Consider the following 24,084-nt stretch of genomic DNA (forward strand, 5'->3'; position numbering starts at 1 on the left):
AAAAGAAATATTGAAATTTCAAAATGATGATGGCAAAAAAAAAATAAAAAAAAAGAAATCTAAAAATAGTTTTTCAGTTATTACCCACTCATGAATTTTATTTAATATTTTTTATATCTTCTTTAATTATTTAGTCTTTTAAGTGAGGATTAAACTTAATTGGCCTAGGATTGGATCATGCACGCATGATCCATGGAAGGGCTACTAAAGCACACTCAATTGCATATGGTGCCATTGATTTATACTTCAAGATGCCAAGAACCAAGAATTATCATGAATAGCACTCTTGATTAGTATGGATTAACATTCAGTGACATAAAAGACAATCCATACAAACAACCCCAAACAATCTCGATTAGTGAGGCAAGAATCATGAAGAACAAACTAAATAATAACCAGAAATGAATCTTAAGTACCAAAAAAATTAAAATACATTATTGGAAAACAATTGACAATAACCTGTATATATCAAGCCCAAAACAACAAAAATGGGACATAATTTAGAACGATATTAACTACAATTTCTATTTAATTGCGTGTTTAGAAGTACATATATACTGACATAACTTTAAGATGTACTCCTAATTAAGATGCATATGCCATATACTAAGGCTTTCAAAACTAAAAAAAAAACTTAGTTCACTTAATTTAATTTATGTACAATTTAATTTCTGCCTTTCTGTACAATTTAATTTAATTTATATACAATTAACGAAGAAGTTGAGTCTAATTGGTTCATGATTTTGTTCTATGGACATGCTGGTGGCATTTGAATGCCTCCATAGATAGGTTTAACGTTGGCACATCTTGCGCCAGAAGGAAGGATAGGTCCAAGAAGCTTGAGGTCTATGTTGTGAAGTTGAACATTTTCACATGGGAATTGCTTACTACACCTTAAATCCACTGCAATTGGTGAAATTGTTGTTCCTTTTACATTTATAAAACCAACATTTGATATCTTTACAAGTGATGGCTGCATGGAAATGTATAATATGAGCTAATTACTTGGATCAATTAATCATAAAAGAGAGAAAGGAAATGTATAATAATAAAGAAACAAGTAGCGAACCTTCTTTTTGCAGATGCCTGGAGAACATTGATATTCTTGATCAATGATGATAGGGTTTTTAACATTTTCCATGGTAATATCACTATAGCTTATATCTGTTGCTAAACCTGAATACTTCTCTGGCCATGACTTTATTCTTAGGCCATTGGTTGTGCCAACCAATGTGCAATTCTCCACCCTAATTCCTCTCACCTCTAGCTCATCTTGATATTTTCCAAGACTACCAATACTGTCATATTTTATATTGTTATTCAATCGATACAAAAATTTATATAATTTTTTTGTTATGAAATCACTTTTTTCAAATATTTAAGCACATAGAAGGAAATACATGAATGCATGATTATATCTCTAAAATGTATGCTTATACAAAATTTTTTTGAATTTACATAAATTTTTGCATAATTTTTTTTCTTTTTTTATTTGTATTATGTTTTTTTTTTCTTTTAAAAAATAATAAAGATTAAACTTTAGACTTTTAGAAGTTTAAACTTTTGTGAAAAACAGTATCATGACACTTTTGAATAAACAGAATGAATAATAAGTAGTTATGTTATTACCTAATACCATGTCCAGGGCCACACTTTAGTCTCTTAATGGTAACATTGTTGACCCCTTGAATCATAGAGACACAATCATCACCGGTTTCAATGTTGGATTTTGATATTTTGACATTGATGGAGTGGCTAATGTGGATTCCATCAGTATTGGGGCTGGTACCTGGTGCTGTGAGCTTAAGCAACCTAAGTCTAATGTTGGCACAGTTTGTGACAAATATGTGAAAGCCTTTGGGGTTCAAGGTTTTTATGTTCTGTATGATTCCATTGTTCACCCTGCTGAAGAAAATGCTCTGCATCGCCAAACACATGCATAAAACCTCAAACATTAATTATTGCCCAATGCTAAAAATATATAAAAAAAAAAATTTAGGGGTCGACAACTTTATTAAATTCTGGTCAGTATATAACCAGTAAAACAAAAATGAGTAATCCCATATCATTGAATGAAATCTCACACCATTAAAAACATCATTGATGGCTGCTTAATGACTACAAATCACAAAAGTTACTAGTCCCTAGCACTCCTCAATAAAAAATATTACTTGTCCTTATAATTTAGCATTAGTCAACCTTTAAAATATATATAAGTATATTTTTCATGTTAATGTCAGCACTTTAAATGAAGATTGTTTAGGAACCATAGGGAGCTATAGCTTGTTTTTCTTTTGCTTTTTTTTAATGTATTTGTTTTTTACTTTATATTTTTTAATTGTTGTTAAAATAAACAAGTAATTTTAAATATAATAAATATATAATTATAAATATTATATATATATAGATAATTATAGATATTAAATTAAATAAAATAATTTATATTATTATTTTAAATTAAATCATATGTTGGTATAACATATACAGATATCGAGGTAGTTATTTTTTTAGAATTATGCTAAGTGCATACCAAAATCAGCCACTAAAGTTCGTCACTAGTATAAAATATATACTGAAATATAAATATATATATTGAAAATAAATTAAACCATAAGTATATTTATACATAAATACATTGGTGGCTGATTTTAGTAGTTAATTTTAGTGTACAAATAACATATTTATTTTTTTTATATATTTAAAAAAAAAAGTAGTAAGGATTAAGATAAGTGGATTGATGAACTTACACTAGGAGCTCTAACACAGGCGCTATCGGAGTCGGTTTCACAATTCTCAGTTTGGGACCATGAATCTTTTCCTTGTCCATCAAAGGTGCCACCACCAATGAGTTTGATACCGGAGAGGTCTTGGAACATGAGCCATTCGCCGTCAACATACTCGCTGATGTCCGTTGTTGCAACCACGGTGCCTTCAACTTGGACCGTGACGGGCCCCGGAGTCGTGCACGGCCCGGCGAAGTACATTGCCGAAACCACGAACCTTCCTAGAGGGACCAGAACCCTTGCTTGCACTTTCGACTTGCATGTTGCTCTCCATGCGTCCATGAACGCCTTCATTATTACAATACAATCTTTATCAAATGTGCATGCAATGTCATGGATTTATTTTTCATGTAGTTGTATTGTTTTTACGTAAGTAAAATTGATGGATAAAATAATTTGATTATATAATATTATCAAAATATTATATAAATTTTTTTTGTTTTAAGAATTAAATTTATGATTTTTTTATTTTAGTAAAATATATTTACTATCTTAGCAAATATCAATTTATTATTATTATTATTATTATTATTCATATTTAATTTGTAAAAAATAGATTAATAGGTAAATTAATAACTATTATTAAACTAATTTATTCTAATTTCTTTACGTCACATCACGTACTAATGCTATTAGTGGAATATATGACACTTGCTGGAAATTTAGTGGAGTTTCAATGCAAAAAAGTGGAATTGGTACCTCTAAAATAGGATGCCACCTGTTCCTATAGCATGTGTTATTCCAAAATTATTTTGTCAAATGCGTCAGAAATTATATTGAGATTTTTAGGATAGAATCTTTAAGGCATGCAGCCATACATGTATACATAGGGCAAATAATAGTACATATACATGAAAATTATGATATGGTTTGGAAAATGATTTTTTAAAGATTTTTGTATGTGTAAAATATATTAATTTATATGTGTCATTTAAATTGGATTGATCTAATAATTAACTCATTTGTTCACTTAATTAAATATATAAGTTCAAATTTTATCTATTCTTAAATTTATAATGGACTAATCTTTAGTCTTTTAGGTTGAAAAATACAATAAAAAATAAAAAATATAATAATACAAAATAGTTTTACGAAAATATGTAATCATGTATTATTATATCATTAAATACAACTAATTTTCAAATTTGTTATCTAAAAATTTATTTAAAACATAAATTTAATTGAATAATCGTTTTAAATTTTAGTACATTAAAGTTAAATATTTAAAAAGTTATTTAAATTTATAAATTTAATATCGTAAACTTTCAGTATATTAAAATTACGCTAATATTTTTTCGTGCCAAAAAAGTGGATAAATATGAGTATAACCCTAATTAAAAATACAGTAGTGTGTTGATAAAAAAAGTTAGCCTCATGAATTGTTATTCTAGTATCTATATTTTTTTAGTGACACTCCTAGTCCTAGCTTTAGATTCCGTGTGAATAGTGTGTTTTACTCTTTATTTTGTATTCACTTTTATGAATTGGAACACTACATATTTCCTATCATGTTCTATAAAATTTTGTTTGTTGTAAAATGCGAATTATGCGACATTCTTGTTGCGTTTAACAAGACGTTGGAAATAATGCTGTGTGCTATTTAGCACAAATTCCTAAACGTTACACTTTTATAAATCTATTACCACATGCTTAAAACATATGCTTATTTTCATTATATTGAAGAAATTTTCAGCAAAATGGTCAAATATTATAAAAAAAAAACATATATATACCTGAGTGCAATCAAACTTCCCATCAGGTTTGGCACCAAAGCTCATGACATTATTAATAATCTCACCAGGAGCAAGAACATCCTTAGCTACATTGCGACCCTCATAGATATCAGGCCCAGCAATTGGCCTTACTCTTTCATCACCTTCTACCACAAAACAAGCCACTGCCAACCACAAAATAACATCAACACCAACTCTCTTTGCAATCACCATTGTGCCTCAATTCACTAATCACAACTAATTCTAAAGATGTTTTTTAAAAAAATGAATTTTTTAATTTTTTTTTAGATTTTCCAGATAGAGGCCTCCAAGGGAGGCTATAGGAGAAGAAAATGTGAAAAAATTTTATCCCTTTTTCTTTTGCCTCAGTATTTCACAGAGAATATATGGTTACTATTTTATTTCTATTTTGTAGCATCTATATCAACGGGGAATGTTAGATTTTCTTCTTAAATTGGTTAATCTAAATAAAAATTTTGTGCTTCATGGGCATTGAGCTCCTAGATTGAATTCTGGATTTCCGTTCCAAAGTTGGCTATATATTTTCTCTAACTATACATATTAGATTCTTATAGAACCTCACACTAAAATAAAATATAACTTTAGTCCATTCATTCACTGTTTGCGTGGGAAAATATATATATGCTTATGCTGCCACCACAATCCCTTAAAATATGCTTTCAGCGGCCACTCAAACTAACAAAGAATATTTTCATACGAGCAATGTTAGGGGCCAGCAATTTTTGTGATTGTTAGCCATCAACTAGCCATCAATGATGATTTAATGGTGTGAGATTTCATTCAATGGCTCACTTTTCTCTGCTGGTTACATGCTGGCCAAAATTCAATAAAACTGTTGGCCTTAGACTTTTCCTTTCCATATTTTATCCGTCTCTTTGATTCTCATATTCTTTATCTTTATATATTCAAATTCACAACCCATTGATCAGAAAAAAATCATTATTGAATTTATAACATGAGTTTTACGTTGGAAAAATATAGGTAGACAACGAGAATATTAAATAATGTGAACAATAGATATGTGGGATGTTCAATTTAATAGGTATGTAGATGATTATGTTGATCATTTTTAATTGGATGGTTATTTTTTTTATTCGATTTACTCATTCACAGTTAATAATAGCCGGATACTTAATTCATTAGATGTGCAGATGATTAATTTAATGTTAAGGTTTAGAAAATAATTTGGAGATGGAGTGTTTTTTTACTTTATTGAATTCATTATATATCAGATTGTTCACATTGTTTAGAGAAATCATTATTTACGTAACAAAACCATTTTATATTTTAATTAAAAAATAATTAAATTCTGGAATTTGATCTACTATATAAAATTTGTTTATCTATTTTGTAATTTCTAGCAGCTACACTTTTTTCTCTATATATATGATTGCCTGGGTAAATCAATTAATTAAATATATAGAAAACAAGCACAAAGTGCTCTAAGAAAAATATACTAAGAAATCCTCAAAATCTATTATTTATTTTTTGACCATCAATTTCTTTAGTATAGTTTCTTTAATCTAATAATTCAATAACATACTTTATCTCATATTTTTAAACACTAATAGTTAACTGACGACCAAAAATAATAAATTTCGACAACTCTCTGTACCATTCCTCTTTACAAAATTTCTAAAGATTATAAATTTCATATATTTCTAAAACATGTGTTAGAATGATATGTTCAAAAAATATATAAGAATTCGTAGCTTACCTCAAGCCCTAACATGTTCTGACAAACAAAATTAACTAGTTCATAGCACAGTTAATCAATGATTTCAAAACTGTTTTTCCTATGCCAAAGAAGCAAAAAACGACATAAAAGAGGCATATAGCCAGTAATATGATAATGAGAGCAAAACTGGTTGATAGATAGTAACATGTTTGCTCTGTACATATATAGCTTTAAGGGAACTAAATAAGAGAAGCCTAATAACATGATGAACCTTGAACCCCTTGAAGAAGAGCTACAGAAGAAAGCAGAACACACTTTTTCTTGTGTTTTGACCTTTGACTTTGAGCTACAACCGATTCATATACACATATATAGCACATGAACATTTCTAGTCACATACATATATATAAGCTAGCTACATGATTCATGAACTACTAGGCTTCTAAAACTTCAGGCTAAATTTTAAAAAACAAAAGAGAAAACAAAAAGGACTACTTCTACAGCAGATCGGCCGAAAAACTTGTATGTTGTTAAAAATATATTTAATGTGTTACTGGCCAACCAAACCTTTCCTGTGAAGTTCTGTTCTATTATCAGCAATAAATCTTGAAGCAGCTTCATTGCACGTGATGTCTTCAACATGCATGTGCACAACTTTGCTTCCGTATGCTGGGTAGAATTTGTATTGGCATAGATTTTGATGAGTTGCTGATGGAGAAGTATTAAGGTTGTTGTTGTTGCTGCTTCCAAAACTCTTCTGCCTTCCAAAGAGTTTCTCTATTTCATAACCAATTTTTGCAAGTTCTGCATGGGGTGCCATTAGTATTATTTCTCAAAATAATTGAGGAATAATATTGCCTTTTTCTTTTTCTTTTGTGTGTGTTGTTTTTTGTTTACTTGGTAGAAAAATTGAATGCAAAAGGGATATATATATAGGTCCACATAAGGTATGACCTGATCTCATTATTAATTTTCAGCTTTGTGTGGGACCGAATCTTTAAGAAATAATTGTTAGAGCACTTAATAAGGTCGGCAAATAGAGCTGACGTGGCTACTCCAGCAACAGAGATGATTTGTGATGGACTACTGTCTTGGATATATGCCGAGTATTATCACATACATATGATTAACATTTTCTAGATTTATTTTAAATTTAAGTTAATATTAAAATAGAAAACATTGAGATTTTATATAAAATTAGAAGAATAAATTAATATGTAAAATATAAATTGTCTAACCTAGCAAAAATTTGTTAGAATCAATTTACCAATTTAAAATCGTAATATCAATATTTTTAATAATTAAATCGGTCGAAATTTTAATTATTAAGATTAAGATTAATTAATTTTTGTAGTAAAAGTAGTACTAATACCTAGCATTTTCCTTATTACTATTATTCGTGGATGTTGGTTATGTTCTTCATCAATTTATCGTCACGTTTTCTCTTGTAATGTGTTTGTTATGTTTTGCTGCATGTAAAATTTCATATCTCAAATACTTATAGTTTGCAATATCTACCCACATTTGCAATCGCCATTCAAATTTTGGAGTCTGTTATACTTTTATCATCTTGTAGCTTTTACAAGACACCAGATCACCTTAAAAATTATATTCTTGTATTATTAGTTTTACTTAGTAATCTTTCGACAATACTAAAGAGAAAAAAAAAAGTCAAAATTTACTTTATTTAGTATTTATTAGTTATCGTAACAATTAAATATTAAATAAGATAAATTATAGTTATTTTTCGTTAATTTTTTTTGTTACCAAATATTTTTTATAATATTCAAATACTTATTACTATTTGTTAATACTTAATATACTGAAAAATAGTTAAATAATACGTATGTTTATATATAAATAATAATTAATAATGATTAATTAGTGACTAATATATTTTACATGCACATAACATTTTTGTGACCGCGATTTTAGTGTATCAATTGAGAAATTGAATCACTTGTATCCCTTGTATACTTGTGAAATCTCAATTCATATAGCAATGATCTCAATTATATTCATCATCAATTCGAGGATCTAATACTAATTACATTCTATAAAGATGGAAGACAATAACTTAATGTTTGAGTTCAATGGTTATGGGAATATAATCAAATGTGTTGATGGAAGAAGACCTTATTATCTTAGGTTCATCTGATCATATATAATTCACAAAAACACGCAAGTGTTGTGGTAGACCAAGCTTGATTTACAAGGTTGTAATCTTTGATGATTTGATCTTCCTACAAAGGAATTGTTCTCTTTAATTAATTCTTTCTTTTAGAAAAAGGAGAACAAATTGGGCTCCACAATTTCTCAGGATAAGGCCAGGGGATATTTTTTGGTATAGTATCGAATGCAATAAGGTAATTTAGAATAAAAGTGTATGTATATCTATGTGTTCACGTTATTGGTGGTGTGTGTTATGTGCCTATCCAAATAAATTTGATGAGAACACACACATGAATTTGTGACGGAATTCTGAAGTAGATAGGCTTCAAGCTAAGTTAAACATGATGATTTAGGGTAGAATATATATGGATGGCATAATAATAGTAAACATAGGATATTCTTTGAAGGTTTCATCTTCTTCATGACTTTTTCAAAGTTCCATGTTCAAAGTTATTCATACTCGTGATATATTGAAATCTTCTTCATGCCTTTATTTTTCTTACTTACTATTATGGCGCATATGCATACTTAATTACTTGTGTTATAAATCCTATGTTTTAAAAGCATAATAAGTTTGGCTCATTTATTTAGTTATTTATGTTTTTTTTTTATTAAAGATAGAGAGACTTAAACCCACGATCTCTTAAATTAATATGGAAAGATTGTGTCATTTGAACTATAACTCATTGGCTAATCATTTATATATTGTTACATGTACCAAAACTAATACACATTAATTTGATAGTATAATTTTTCGATGGATTATTTTAATATATTTATGCTACTGTGGTTACATATTTTTAAAGGTATTGTTAAAATTAAAGTAACATTTTTTTATTATTTAGCAAGTCTTTTTAAAGTGTCACTAAAAATGTGTTACAAAATACAAAAAGTAAAATATGATTTTAATTTTAAAAATACTTGCAAAACCATCATAGCCACTATATTTATAGGTATATTAGAATTCACCCTTTTATATACCATAATTATATGAACATTGAGATCTTATAATAAGGGAAAATGCTTTTAAGACTTAAAAATGTAAAACTGTTAGTAAAGCAGAAAATTTTGTTACTCTACTTTATAATGCACAAAATTTGCATCACATTTTAAGATGGGCTTTAAAATTTCAATTAATCTAATCTATCTGTACTTTTAAATTTTAATTTATGATTCACATTAGTCTTTAGTGTTATTTCTGTTAATTTATCATTCATGACAAGTCGATATGGTGATATATATATATATATATATATATAACCGGACAAATGCTACCTAATAAACATGTAAAATTGGAGAAGAAAGGAGAAACCTCAACAACATATACAACTACAAATAAGCAATGTTAACAACACATCCATTTGATCGATCAACCCACATTATCATCTACTCATAAAGCACTGAAGAAATAACCTTAAGCCCTAACTGTCATTACTATCTAATAAAAAAACCTCATAGATACATGCAATGCCAAACCGAGAACACACTTTTCATTGCAATGTCATTTATTTCTTTACAAAATAGTGTTGTTTATAATTAGTTTAGAGATTTTGGTGATGAAAAAAAAAAGATTCAATTGAGAATGAATGTTAAAAGTACAAAAAAAAAAAATACATGCTTATATACAAGAGAATAGCTTTAACTAATTCTAAAAATTACTAACCGACTAACTAATTGTAATAGTAACTAATTTAATTACTAACTATTGAATTAAATACGTGAGTCCAATATTTAGTTAGTTCACTATGATAATTTAATATGCCAATTCGACACATTACTTCTGAAGATTAATGAGATAAACCTATAGATTAATAAAGTAAATCATATAATCAAAATTAGAATCCGAATGAAATAATTGGAATTAAACCAAGTGTGGCAGTATATTGTTGAAACTAGTGTCAGCATAAAATGGAATTAAACCACTTTAATTAATTAAGAACAAAATATACATTTAAAAGGATATGCAAAAATAAAATAAAGTTACAAATTTAGTGCCATGACCGGCCACAAAGTTCATTGGAGGTTCACAACTTCACAATAACAATCATGCCAAGTAGAATGCGTGAGTCACCAAAATTTTTAATAACTTTGCACTTTCATGTGGTAGAATAATCTTTTGTTCTCTAACTTTAATTTTATGCCTACCCATCAATCATAATATCATATCATATATATCTATCTCTTCATTCCTCATAATTAAGAATAAGATATTTTCTGTGAACATTTAAAAAAACTAACTGTTGACTACTTATCCTTACCCACCAAAAACTGTTGACCGGTTTGTATTTATTCAGGTTCTTTCTCCTTAGTCTCTAATTAGTTTCATCATTGTATTTTTCTTTTTTTTTTCTTTTGGGTTATTCTCTTTTTATTTCCAAAGTGTTGAAAGGAATCAGATGATAAAGATGAAGAATATATATATATGTGAGATTCAGTTACTTTCCATTGGGGAATCTGTCCCTATTTACTTTATTTATTTCTTTACAGCTATATATTCCTCATCATCAAGTGGTACTGTGTGTTAATAGGAGAAATATATATGATAAATGGGTGATTTCATTTTCTATAATTTACTAGAATGTCTTGAGCCACACAATTATCAAAAGAAAAAATATTTACACAAACTCATTTCTTAAGATTATGTTCTTGAGTAACCATATCGTTTTGGCTAAAATACCTGTTTCATCTTCACCTTTTAAGTATATCTGTTTATTTTGATGACTATCATCAACGTTATGAATTGTTAAGTGAAAGAATATATCAATAGAAAATTAAAAATGACTAAAAAAAGAAGAAGAAGAAATTAAAATATAAAAAAATAATAAACTTCATAAAATTTTGAAATTAAAGGGTTATAATATAAGAAAAGGTAAAAGACGTAAATAAAATTGAAAGAAAGCGGAAAAGAAATATTTAGTTTTTTTCTATAAATTTATTTATATGTTATTAGGATGTTTAAAATGCTTTGTCAAACAATTTTAATTTTTTATACTAATTTTAAAACTCTTATTTATAAAATATTTAATAATTAAGAAATTATAATTTTTATATCTAATAACTTACTAAGTTCCCCTTGTTGAAATTTTTTTTATTAGTCTTTTTGTTGAAGACCTATCCCGTAGACACCTTGGACAATTACAATTTCAATGACAGAGTACCAAGAACACTTTGTTGAAATTTTCTTTGTTAGTCTTTTTGTTAAAGACATAGTCCAATAGACACCTTGGACAATTATAAGTTTAATGAGAGAGTGCAGAACTGTAACTGTTTTTAAAGTTAATTCAATCTATACTTAGAAACTTGATCGAGAAGCAATAATTTTTGCACTTAAAATTTGATTGAAGTCCAAACAATTTTTCCTTATTATTTATGGATTGTCAAAGAAGGTCAATAATATCTAATGGAATGAGTTCAATCCTCCCTCTTATTGGGTCATGAGTGTGATTGGCCTTTTATATATTTTTTTAAACAGATAATTATTAGATATATCAAATTTCTATTAAATCAAATGAATACTTTAACATTAAAAAATATTGGATGATTAGTATTTTTTATTAATGTTAATCAATATTGTACTTTTATATTATTAAAATTTAGAATTTAGAATTTAAAATGTAATGATTTAAAATTTAATATTTAAAATTTAGTGTAACTTAATAGAACCCAAATTAACATGGGCTAACAATTATAAAGATCGAAAATGAGTTAAGGACCACCATTTTTTGGTCGTGAGGACTAACTTAAACATTATTTAGAATTTGGTGACAACTCTAAATGACTTCATATGCATTGAGTATACAGTGGCTCTAAAAAAGAGGTATTGTACTATTTAAGTATTAACAAAACTACAGAGAGACAGTCCAATCTTAGGAGGTCTTTACATCAAATATTTTTTTTTTTTTTTTGCCGGGTGATGGTTTACATCAAAGTTTCTACTAATATATATCATTTTTTGGGGTATTACTATAAGTGAATTGGTTTTTTTTTTTTTTGGTTTATAAGTGAATTGGTTATTCGATGGACGAGTTCATTTTACTATTTAGTCGAAACCCGTTTTGATTTGGTTATTATTTTTGTGGATTGTGGAATTTTATTTTTTTTGACTAGGATTGTTGAAATGTTTTAAAGTTTGATATGAAAAACCCAAATATTTCCTTGGGCTTTAGCATTTGGGCCTCAGTATGTACGTCGTCCAAGTCATAAAAGATTTGATGACCATTATTTTGCGATCTACTATTCCATAATACATTACATCCGTGGCCACTTTGCATTTGAGTTAATATTAATGATTCGTTTTTTTAACTAAAAATATTAGTTTTCTATAATTTTCGTTAGAATAATAATAATAATAATAATTAATAATGTGTAAACATGCATGTATTTATCACCTAAAATTGAAAAGTATACTGGTCAAGAATCAAGATATTAAGGAGAGTAAAAAATTATTAGAGATGGTTTTGATTCTGAATTATTCTCCACATTCAAGCAATTTCAACATTCAAGTGATTTAGAGTTACGCGCTTTTTTTCTTCGCTTTTTTCTTCCCTTGCAACACTTCTTGATTTTGAATTATTCTTCACATTTAAGCAATTTCAACATCTAAATGATTTAGAGTCACGCGCTTTCTTTTCTCGCTTTCTTCTTCGTCATCATCACCAACAACACCACCAACTCATCCTCCTTCTTTTCTCATTTGAATTTCTTCTTCTCTTTCCTTTTTTTTCTTCTCCTCCTCCATCATCATCATCATGATCATCATCGTTATCGTTATTATTTTCTTCTTCTTATACATATCGTCGGTATTATTACTGTTATTGTTAAATTTTTGCCATATTGATGGTGTTGTTTGATCCAAAATTGATTTTTGATGTGTTTTTGTTCATGATTCAGTTTTGTTTGTGTGATTGTTCTTGAATTGAGTTAGTTATGTCGCAATTGTTATGTAATTTCGATCCATTTCCCAGTTAATTGTATCCAATCCATTATATAATTTCGATTCATTTTTAAGTTAATTATGTCACAATCATTATATAATTTCACTTAATTTCTGAGTAAATTAAAGTGTATTTAGACTCGTTGTCTTTCACAATTCAAAATTCTTTCTTCTCTTTCTCCTCATCTTCTACTTCTTCTTATTCTTCTTCTTCTTTTTCATCTTTTTCTTCTACATCTTCACCTTCACCTTCTTATTTCATTTTCTCAAAATTCTTTTTGATTTACTCTCTTGAGAGGAATAAAACCAAGAAAAAAAAAGAAAATATCAAACAAAAACAAAGAAGAAACATATTAATGACGTTGTCTGATCTAAAATTGATTTTGAATATATTTTTATTCATGATTCAGTCTTGTTTGTGTGCTTGTTTTTGAATTGAGTTTATGTGTCGCAATCATTATTATGATAAATTTCGGTTCATTTCTGAGTTAATTGTATCGCAATCCATTATGTAATTTTGGTTCATTTCTGAGTTAATTTTATCGCAATTATTATATAATATCGGTTCATTTTAAGTGAATTAAGATGTATTTGGACTCGTTGTCCTACACAATTCAAAAATATTCCTCCTCTTTCTTCTCATCTTCTATTGTTTCTTCTTTTTATTTTTCATCTTTTTCTTCTTCATCTTCTTCTTATTTTATTTTCTTAAAATTCTTCTTGATTTACTCAAATTTAACACAATTTCTGAGTTCTGCAGATTCTTTACCATTGTTCTCTACTTCTCTTTCTTTTTGAGTTAATTGTGTCGCAGTCATTTTGTAATTTCGGTTCATTTCTGAGTTAATTGTGTTGTAATTATTATATAATTTCGGTTCATTTCTGAGTGAATTAAGCTACATTTAGACTCGTTGTCGTGCACAGTTCAAAAATCTTTCTCCTCTTTTTCCTCATTTTCTAGTGCTTCTTCTTCTTTTTCATCTTCATCTTCTCCTTCTTATTTCATTTTTTCAAAATTCTTCTTATTGATTTACTCAAATTTAACACAATTTTTGAGTTCTACAGATTCTTTACCATTGTTCCTTGCTTCTCTTTCTTTCTGAGTTAATTATGTCGCAATTATTATGTAATTTCGGTTCATTTTTGAGTGAATTAAGCTGTATTTAGACTCGTTGTCCTACTCAATTCAAAACTCTTTTTTCTCACTTTCTATTGCAATAACAGCAGCAACAAAAGAATGACAATGAGAAAAAAACATGCGAAAGATGAGGAGGAGGAGGAGGAAAAGGAGAAACGCGAAGAAGAAGAAGGCAACAACGATAACGATAACATAAAGTCTTATTAACGTAAATGACTTGATTGAAAGAATGATATGTGCCTGTGTGTAATCACCTTTTTTTTAGTGATAATAATTTTTGTTAGAGTAAAGTTAGGGAACCAAAAGCATATCAACCAAAATCCAGCTAAATACCTTTGGATGAATTTAAAATCTCTACGAGTTAATATATATGGATGTTTCTTCTACTAAGTATTAGAATGTTTCTTTTTCATATTTAATAGATGTTCTTTTATATATTTTTTCGAATTTGTGATTGTTGGAAGTGGATAGGTTAATGTGAGAAAAAAAAGGAAGGTTTTTATAGGTTTTAATTAGGTTTACTTAATCAATTTAAACTTTTTTAAATTTTAAATTTAAAAAATTTAAAATTAATTAATTATTAATATAAATTAATGTAATTTTGTTTAGTTTTTGGCTGATAAACTTTTAGTTTCTTATACTTTTCTTTTTTGTTAATGTTGACTCTGTTTAATTAAATTTAGATGACAATATTACTTAAATATATAACAGATCTATTTGATTCTAATCGCCCAAGATAACACGTACATACGTAAAATTGTCTAGTTTTATGTTCATGAGTTTGGTTATAAAGGTCTGTCCAATAAGTATTTTAATTAATGGTATTTTGATTTAATGAAAAGCTTTTGATCGTTGCTTTACCAATAGCTAGAATTTATATAGCGCACACTAACTTTTATTGCAATAATACTAAAAAGACAATATTTAAAGTTATTTTATATAATATAATATTTATAATTATATATTTATTATATCTAAAATTATATAATTATTTTAATAATAATTAATAAATATTAAATAAAATAATTTTAAATTATTTAAACTGATTTTTTATTATATCTCAAACATTATTATTTTTAACGTGCGGTGCTCGCACTACATTATAACATAGAAGCTACTGTAGGAACAGTAGTTTTCGCACGAAACCCATGCACTATATACAATTATATACTAAACTTTACACAAATAAAATATTGATCCATATTAGAGCACTATAGCTAGTTAATTAACCATTCCGTTAGTTAGTTAGACTCTAAGAATATGTGTGGTTGGAGGGAATACAAATGTATTCTCAGGAATTTTGAGATAGGAATATTTTATTCCCATATTTAGTTCAAGGTTTAAAAAATTATTCCTGGATATGTTTTATTCCAAGGAATTCAATTACCACCAATTTAATTCCCATCCTCTCCATGGTTATCTTTAATTCCAATAGGAATGGAATGTATATCACAATGCAAAAAGACTAAAATGCCCTTCAACTCTAACCCTCTTTCTTTCAGATTTTTCACTCATTTCACAAAAAACTAAACCCTAGCAGAGCAACTCCTCCATGAAAACGAAACCCTAGCCAAATTTTCCCCCAAATTCATGGAGGCTCCACCGACGTCGGCGCCACCTTGTCGCTGATCTGGATTCGCACGACCACCGAGCTTCTTATTCTAGAAGGAAGATTCACTACCAACTATTCGCGTTCGTGTTCATCATCACATCTCACCTCCGTTCGTGTTCGCGTTTGTGTTCGTGCTCGTGCTCGCGTCTGGCCTCTCTCCTTCGTCTGAGCTCGGTTGCTCGCGCATCTCTCGCCTCTGTCTCTGCTTGAGTTGTGCTTCCTGTTCGTGTCGTCTCCATCACCCCTCTCCCTCCTCGCATCTTCCTGTTCCTGTTGATCTTTTTCAAGCACAGATTTGTTCTAGGTTTGAAATATTGAAATTAGAATGTACTTGGAATTGGAATTGTAATGTGTTTTATTGTTTCAATGAAATTGGAATTGAAACAATTTTCTAGATCCATTTCAATTCGTCTAAACAATTATTCTAGGTTTGTTCTAGGTTTTTTCAACCTTATGTATGTACTTGGAATTGGAATGTGATTTCAGTTTTTCATTTGTTTGGAATTAGAATGTGATTTGAGTTTCAGTTCTGACCTCTTTGATTATAGCATCCTTAATTCTCTTGTTACACATTTCATATAAAATACCAGTGATGAATTGTTGATAGATAAAACACAGTTATGAATTGAATTGAAACTTGATATATGCTCTGTGCCTGTTGTTTGGCTGCATTATCTAAGGAATATTTTGTATGACTGCATTATCTAAGGTTTGTGCCTGTTGTTAGGATGCTTTAAAATTTACTTCTATCTTTTTATCAAGTTGAAAAGATCTAATGCTGGGGAAGCTAGACTAGATCCTCCTTGTTCTAACTTTCCAAATGATTAATAGTTGACTTAGTTCGATAATTGGTTAAATACATGTATATAAAGAATCAGTGCACAATGCCTCTATGCAAATATATCATGAATGAATGTGATTTTTACATTCTTTTTCCACCTTTTAATCTTTGTGTCTGGGTTATGTGTATAATAAGAGGCCTATCATTTTCCACCTTATATGGCACCTGCTGCAGGTTCTATCCGAAAGGTTTTTCAAGGCACATGTTTCAAAATCGGATAATAAAATGTGTGTTTAACTTCAATAAAATTTAATGAAAAGATCGATTTATGATAAAGCCAAAATCTCAGCACCCATCTCATTGGACACTAGTTCACAAAATGATCCTAACCAATCACCTGACTCAATTCCTCTTTTTATTGTTATTGTTATTATTTTTTTGTTCTATTTTTATTTACATTGTGTTTCATGTCATAGATAGCTTGGTTCTTTCATTTATTTGCATAGCACTTGCTGCTATAGAATTCTTTCTGATGGAATACTTATAATTTAATTCTACAAGTATCAGTATTTTTGTGCTGTTATGCTGCGGGTTGGCATTGGAATTTGTTAATATCTCACTTTTTCAGTTATGGTTTATTCTCTTGTAAATGTAGATGGAGTGTACTCTCTTTTTGATGCATTCGATGGAATTTTCTTTTCCTAGGTTAAGGCTGTGTATGACTGCATTATCTAAAGAATATTTTGATGCTGCAATAGTGCTTACTAGTTTCTAAAATTTTTCATGGATTGTTAATTGTTTTTTGGACTTGGAAAAAGAAAAAGTACAAAAAAAACCTGTTTTATTTTCTTGTTAACCTTTTATGCAATGGGTGTGTTTCTTTTGGGGCTTATGCAATGGCCTTTTATATCACTATGTTCTGATTGCAAATGGGATTGCAGTAATTCTGTGATTGGTCTTTAATTATTGTTCTTTTTATACTTGTGTGATTCCTTGCTTTAAGATGATGAAAAATTGTCTTGTGTTATTTTCTGCTTATTAGTCTATAGAAAATGGAAGAGAATACTCGACCTAATTCAAAGCAAACTAAGCGTCAATGGACGTCACACGAAGATGCAAAATTAGTTGAGTGTTTGGTGGAGTTTGCAATTACTTCTTGGAAGTGTGACAATGGCACGTTTAAATCCGGTTATGGAAAATATTTGAAAAAAATGCTGCATGAAAAAATCCCTGGATGTGATCTTAAGGTACAATTTTTTTACATAATACTTGTTTTCTTTGTTTACAATTCTATCTTTGTGTTATAATTGTATAGCTTACAAAATATTTATGATTCTATATTGGGATGTTTTACTACTGTGCTCTCATTGATCTGTTCTCTGGGTTGGGTTGTAGTCCAGCCCAAAACCGTGACAAAAAAAATGGCATTTTCAACTGGAACTATTGAACTAAGTCCTTCAACAGAAAATTTGTTCATAGGCAAGGCTTGAATTTAAAACTATTTAATGAAAATTAATTACATTTCATTTGAGCTAATCATGTTGGTGCTTCAGTATTTTATATTTTTTACTTGGAACAGATTAAAATAGATAAAATAAATAAAATAAAAATTCTCTTGTTATTTAATTAAGAGTATATTTCTAGTTATCTTGTTGTAATTTTTTTCTTCTTGAAAATCTGAATGGTGAACCAAGCAACCAGGCCAGACTGTATTCTCTACCTCGTTATCAGTAAGTGGTTAGAAGAGTTTGATTAAACTGTCAAAAAAAAAATCGAAGGAAAGAGAAAAGTTTAAGACTTTAAGTTATGGTAGACTATTTTATGATTATTTCAGATCCTGTATGCAAAAACTAAATGATTATTACTGCTTCATACATTCACTATATTTAGTTATGCTTGGATGAATTGTGGTGTCATTGTATTAAAATTCAGTTTATTGAATTTAATCTGAGTAGTAATAATGTTAAATTGTTTTGCTATGTTTAGGCTAATCCACACATTGAATCAAGGGTGAAATTGCTAAAAAGACAATATTTTGCAATAGTTGAGATGATGGGCACAACTGGGAGTGGATTTGGTTGGAACGACAAAGATAAAATGATTGTGGTGGAGCGATAAATTTTCAATGAATGGAAGAGTGTAAATTCTAAATAACTTTCTTAATACAAGTTTATTTATCTTAAGTTTTTTAATATTAATTGCTTATTCATTTTCTTTTAATTTCAGTCCCATCCTAATGCTAATGGCCTCTATAATAAACCATTTCCACATTTTGAGGAGTTGGGAATAGCATTTGGTAGAGATAGGGCTCAAGGAGGCAATGCAGAAAATGTAACTCAAGCAGTTGCTACAATGGAGGCTGAGCGCGAAGCAACCTTGAGTGATCGGCAAGTGAATGAAAACACCCAAGTAAATTTGGAAGAGACCGAAATGGAATATGAAGCTGATTCTCAAGTACGTAAGCAATTGACTCTAATTCATGTACATAAATTCACTTATTGTTGATCCTACTGCTGTGTATTTTCTTGAATTTTGGAGTGATTCTTCATTAGTTCATTTACTTTAATCTGTGCCTGTTACTAGCCTTAACTATTTCCATCAAAATTTTGAGCATTTAGATAGAAATACTGATCTTCATTTCTGTAGAGTATAATAACAAAGAAAAAAAGGATATGAATGTAATTATGCAAACAGAATTAGAATCAGGGTAGTTAATATTCTATTAGGTTCTGTTTAGTTAGTTAATGTTGTTAGTCTTGGTGGCCAAGGCAGAGATAATGCTTGTATATACAAGTGTAGAGCATGTATAATCAGTTAAGCTACTTGTTCTTTATTTCTATCAATATTGAATAATCTTCTGATGTTCCTGCTGGTGTTGCTTTCAATTTTTAGGAGCCTCCAACTCCTGGTGTTCCTGTTGCTCTCGGTGCTTCTGCTGCTCCTAGTTATTCTGCTGCTCCTAGTGCTTCATATATAGAAAGGAATAAAAGAAAAAGAGGGAGCAAAAGTGAGGAAGTGATTGACATAGTAGTAGAATCAATGAGAGATATGAAAGATGCTTATCAAGAACACACAGCCGTTTTAGTTGATATGGTTTCTTGTTTTAAGCATGAGAAAGAAGGAGCTGAGCGCAGAATGAAGCTAATGGCACTGTTGAGAGATGTTCCTGGTTTGAGCGGTGATGATAGAATGAAGGCTGGCCTTAGCATTCTAAGGGACAATAGTCTGATCGACATGGTGTTCCAACTTCAACCGGGGGAACTTTTGCCATTTTTGAAGAAATTGCTTTAAATATTGCTATTTTTGAATTTTTATTGAATATTATAGTGACTTGATAGGAAGACATTTGTGCCAATTATTACTGTTGTTTTGTGAGGAATATAAGTAGCTAAAACCCTAGTTTTTGATGCCATTATATCAGGTTTTAAGATCCATGGAAAACTAGTTAAAGTTCCTCTTGAACTAGAATGTGTAGCAACTGGTGGTGGCTTGATTCTAAGAAATGTTTGTTGACAATTGATGGTGGATTTTGGAATTTTGTTGCTTTGTATATAATTGATCATAGATTTTGCATCTTTGAAAGTAATTACAATGCTAGGAGAATAGAGATGCCGCCATTCAGTTAGTTGAGGATCATCTGAGATGAACACTGCTCCTTTTACATTGTCATAGTCACTAATTTAATTATGATAAAATTGATTTTAATTAAACATTTGTTATTAAGGATATTATAGTAAATTTATTAGTAGAGATAAAATTTTGAGTCGATAATAATTTAACTAAAGATATTTGTTATTAGGAATAATTTAGTAAATTTAAAAAAATTTAGAATCAATAATAATTTAACTAAAGATATTTGATATTAGGGGTATTTTAGTAAATTTAAAAAAAATTAGAGTCAATAATAATTTTAACTAAACATATTTGTTATTAGGGGTATTTTAGTAAAAAATTTAGAGTCAATAATAATTTAATTAAACATATTTGTTATTAGGGATATTTTAGTAAATTTAAAAAAATTAAAATCAATAATAATTTTAACTAAACATATTTGTTATTAGGGATATTTTAGTAAATTTAAAAAAATTTAGAATTACTAATAATTTTAACTAAGATGTTTGTTATTAGGGGTATTTTAGTAAATTTAAAAAATATTTAACTTTTAGTCATTAATATTTTAATTTGAATGATTAAGGGTAATTTTAACATATTACATAATATGACCAAGATATTTAAACTCAACCAAACAAAAATTTAGTCATTTCTAGGATTATTACATAATATTCCAATGTATTAAATTTTACAACCAAATATGAGAATCATATATTCCAAGTAATTTCATTCTTAGGAATATAATACCTAGAAATAAAATTATTTGATAATAAAATTTAATCTTTGTACCACGCACACTCTAATTTCTGTTTCAGTTATTGCTGATTCAGCATTCTGTTAGGAGAGCTGCACCCTTGGGCACACTTACCAAGTGAATAAAGCCACAAACAGAAGGGGGGAAATATTAAAGTACATATGCACGTAATTTAGCCACAAAACACAGTATATGGTATAGATAACTGTTATACATAAGTATGCATTTTAGCAGTGCAAACACTATTATTGATATCACTCCATCACCTATATATTTTGATGTTAAGTAGATTCTAATTAGATACATATATATCTTAATATATAGACCTCAATAATGAGGTATTTTAACTCTAAACACAAAAGCTCATAGATTATTCTAAACTTATATTATCAAAATAAATAGCTCTTCTTTTGCATTTATTATCTTCAAAGGTTGAAGATCTTACCCCAAAAGCTCTTTGATTTAGTCTTATTATTGGGATAATTCACAACCATAATTCCACCATATTTAGAAGCTGCATCTTTGCTATTAATCACTCGCTCTTCCTTGTTGTGATGGTGTATATGTTCATGAGTGGCCTGAACCAGCCAACGCCCCGCCGGCGGCCTCTGCCGTGTCGAGGTAGCCATGAATCCACCGTTAGGGGAGGACCTTCTAACCCTATTTGGGGGATAGTATGTGTCTATGATATCAAACCCTTCTAACCCTATTTGAACAAGATCTTGTTGATGATGATGTGCCATGGAAATTTTTGTGTCACACACTAAATAATATTAAGCAAATCAATATTTTGGTTTTGCGGTTTCTTGGTTGAAATTAAGTAGCAACTGCTTGAGTCTCATTTATATATATACACGCAGTAATATGGTTTTGTACCTAACATTATAATTAATATCTATTAGATTTGAGGTACATGATAGATGCATATTCGTATTCGGTGTAACCATATATATATAAATGGTCACAGGATAAAATATTCTTAAATGAATGATATGGCTAATATAATTGAGTTATATATGTATTGATTAAGAGATTGATATTTTTGATACAGTGTCTTTAGCTTATATAATTTGTATAACGTGACTTTTGATGAGAATTCACGAAGGCATAAAGCAAAAGATATGCACTTTTTTCTTTTGGTTTACTTAATCTATTATATCTATTAAGATATATAAAAATCGAGGATATAGAAAAATTTGGTACACAATTTTCTTTTTTTTTAAAATATTTTTTATTATATAATTTATAAAAAATATATTTTTACTATTTTGAAAACTCAAAACAAAAACAATTGGAATTTATTGATGTGATACGTACTTGATTAATTACATACATTTAGCTAATTAATTGCTTTAGTTTAGTTTGGAAAGCATTCAGATTTGTAGGAATATTGGATCGGACCCGCCCTCCACATAGAAGAAAATTATTTTCTCTAGGCATACACACTCAATATACCTAAGATTAATTAGGCTCTGAAGCTTAGTTAATTATCAAATGGAATGATGAATATATTCCAAAGTCATTCTATCTAAGATATATATATAATATAGATGATGACTAATGATTAATATAGACAATGTTTTCTTCCCCTTTCGGTTCGGTTTCTGGGGAGAGTAGATGAGTTGGTTTGGACAAGAAGTTAAAAATGAACGATCAAGACACATGTAGAAAAATTAATTAACAATAACTAATTGAATCGTACATGCACCATATACTCTTTGTGAATGCTTTATATATATATATATATATATATATTTATATAGAATGGGAGGTGAGCTGTATATATTAAAATTTAAATTAAACTTACATAACTTTTGTTGTGTGTAGTGAATTGATTATGCTTTAAGATTCTGGGATTTATACAAGAAAATAGCCACTAGTATACCATAAGGGCAGAAATGATAAAAAAGACTATCCTTTACTTTGATTTGATGGAAATACTAAAGTTGTTTAATTGATTTTTTTTTCTTTCTTCCTAAGTTAATTATATTGTTAATTAGACTTATTTTGCTAATTAGATTTATTTTAGCCTTTTGTTTAGATATTTCGTTTGATAGACTACTTATATTGAATACAATGATTTGTTAGAGACTTTCAATGAATTTGTTTCATTTGAATTTAATTAGAAAGGCCGACGCCCTTAAGTCATTAAGCTGTGATCATAGTGAAGAATAATTCAATCATAATTAGTCAATTATGTTATATATGAAAAAGAGGAATAAATAGTTATTAGAGAGTTTAAAATATTAGATGAAATTAATTCTAACACTTATTTTTTATTCATTATTTTTTATCTTTATAATTTCCATATTTGCTATTTTGTTATTTTTTAATTTAGAAATATTAGATAAGTACAATTTTTTCAACTAAGTTTAGTCGAGTGAAAATTTATATACACATTTTTCGTAGGTTTTTCTTCTTTTATCCTTCTTCTTCAACCGTCATTATTGTTGTCTTTTTTTTTTTCTAAAAAAGAATAAAAAACTGTAACATTCTATTTTATGCTTATGTGCAATTATTCTTAACACTACAAGAAACGTCGTTAAAATCGACGGCTTAGCTATCGATAATATTGAAATTCGACGGGAAAATAGACGGCGCAGTTGGTCGTTATAAAGCTTGTCGATTTTTCAAAATGCTAATAAAATCGACGGCTTTCATGGCCGTCGATATTAATTTAATAAATCGACGTCTGTTCCGTCTGTAATATGGGTGTGAGAATTTTACATTCTTAATAAAATCGATAACATTGCCATTGATATTATTATTTAAAATCAACGTCCTCTTTGTCGATAATTGATTCAATAAAATCGACAGTCTTTGTGTCGATATTTAACTCAATAAAATCAACAACATTTTTGTCTATA

At 28.6% G+C, this 24,084-nt stretch overlaps 1 protein-coding gene across 1 annotated transcript; it reads right to left on the reverse strand.

Annotated features, from left to right (window-relative positions):
• Window positions 1-413: 413 nt before the first annotated feature.
• LOC112794232 (exopolygalacturonase-like) lies at window positions 414-4,857 on the reverse strand. Its single transcript, XM_025836335.2, has 5 exons — window positions 4,517-4,857; window positions 2,748-3,071; window positions 1,630-1,919; window positions 1,070-1,298; window positions 414-973 (listed from the first exon to the last, which is right to left on the reverse strand). Exons 1-5 carry the CDS (start codon window positions 4,727-4,729, stop codon window positions 749-751), a joined length of 1,281 nt encoding a protein of 426 aa, XP_025692120.1. The 5' UTR covers window positions 4,730-4,857; the 3' UTR covers window positions 414-748.
• Between the last annotated feature and the right edge of the window lie 19,227 nt (window positions 4,858-24,084).

Source organism: Arachis hypogaea, chromosome 4, assembly GCF_003086295.3.
Source record: "Arachis hypogaea cultivar Tifrunner chromosome 4, arahy.Tifrunner.gnm2.J5K5, whole genome shotgun sequence".
NCBI classification, from domain to species: domain Eukaryota; kingdom Viridiplantae; phylum Streptophyta; class Magnoliopsida; order Fabales; family Fabaceae; genus Arachis; species Arachis hypogaea.

Coding starts and splice junctions, on each gene's coding strand:
- LOC112794232 (XM_025836335.2), bottom strand. CDS start 4,729: ATGGTGATTGCAAAGAGAGTTGGTGTTGATGTTATTTTGTGGTTGGCA. Junction 3,072..4,516: donor GGAAGTTTGATTGCACTCAG/GTATATATATGT, acceptor GTAATAATGAAG/GCGTTCATGGACGCATGGAG. Junction 1,299..1,629: donor GGCCCTGGACATGGTATTAG/GTAATAACATAA, acceptor AAAATATGACAG/TATTGGTAGTCTTGGAAAAT.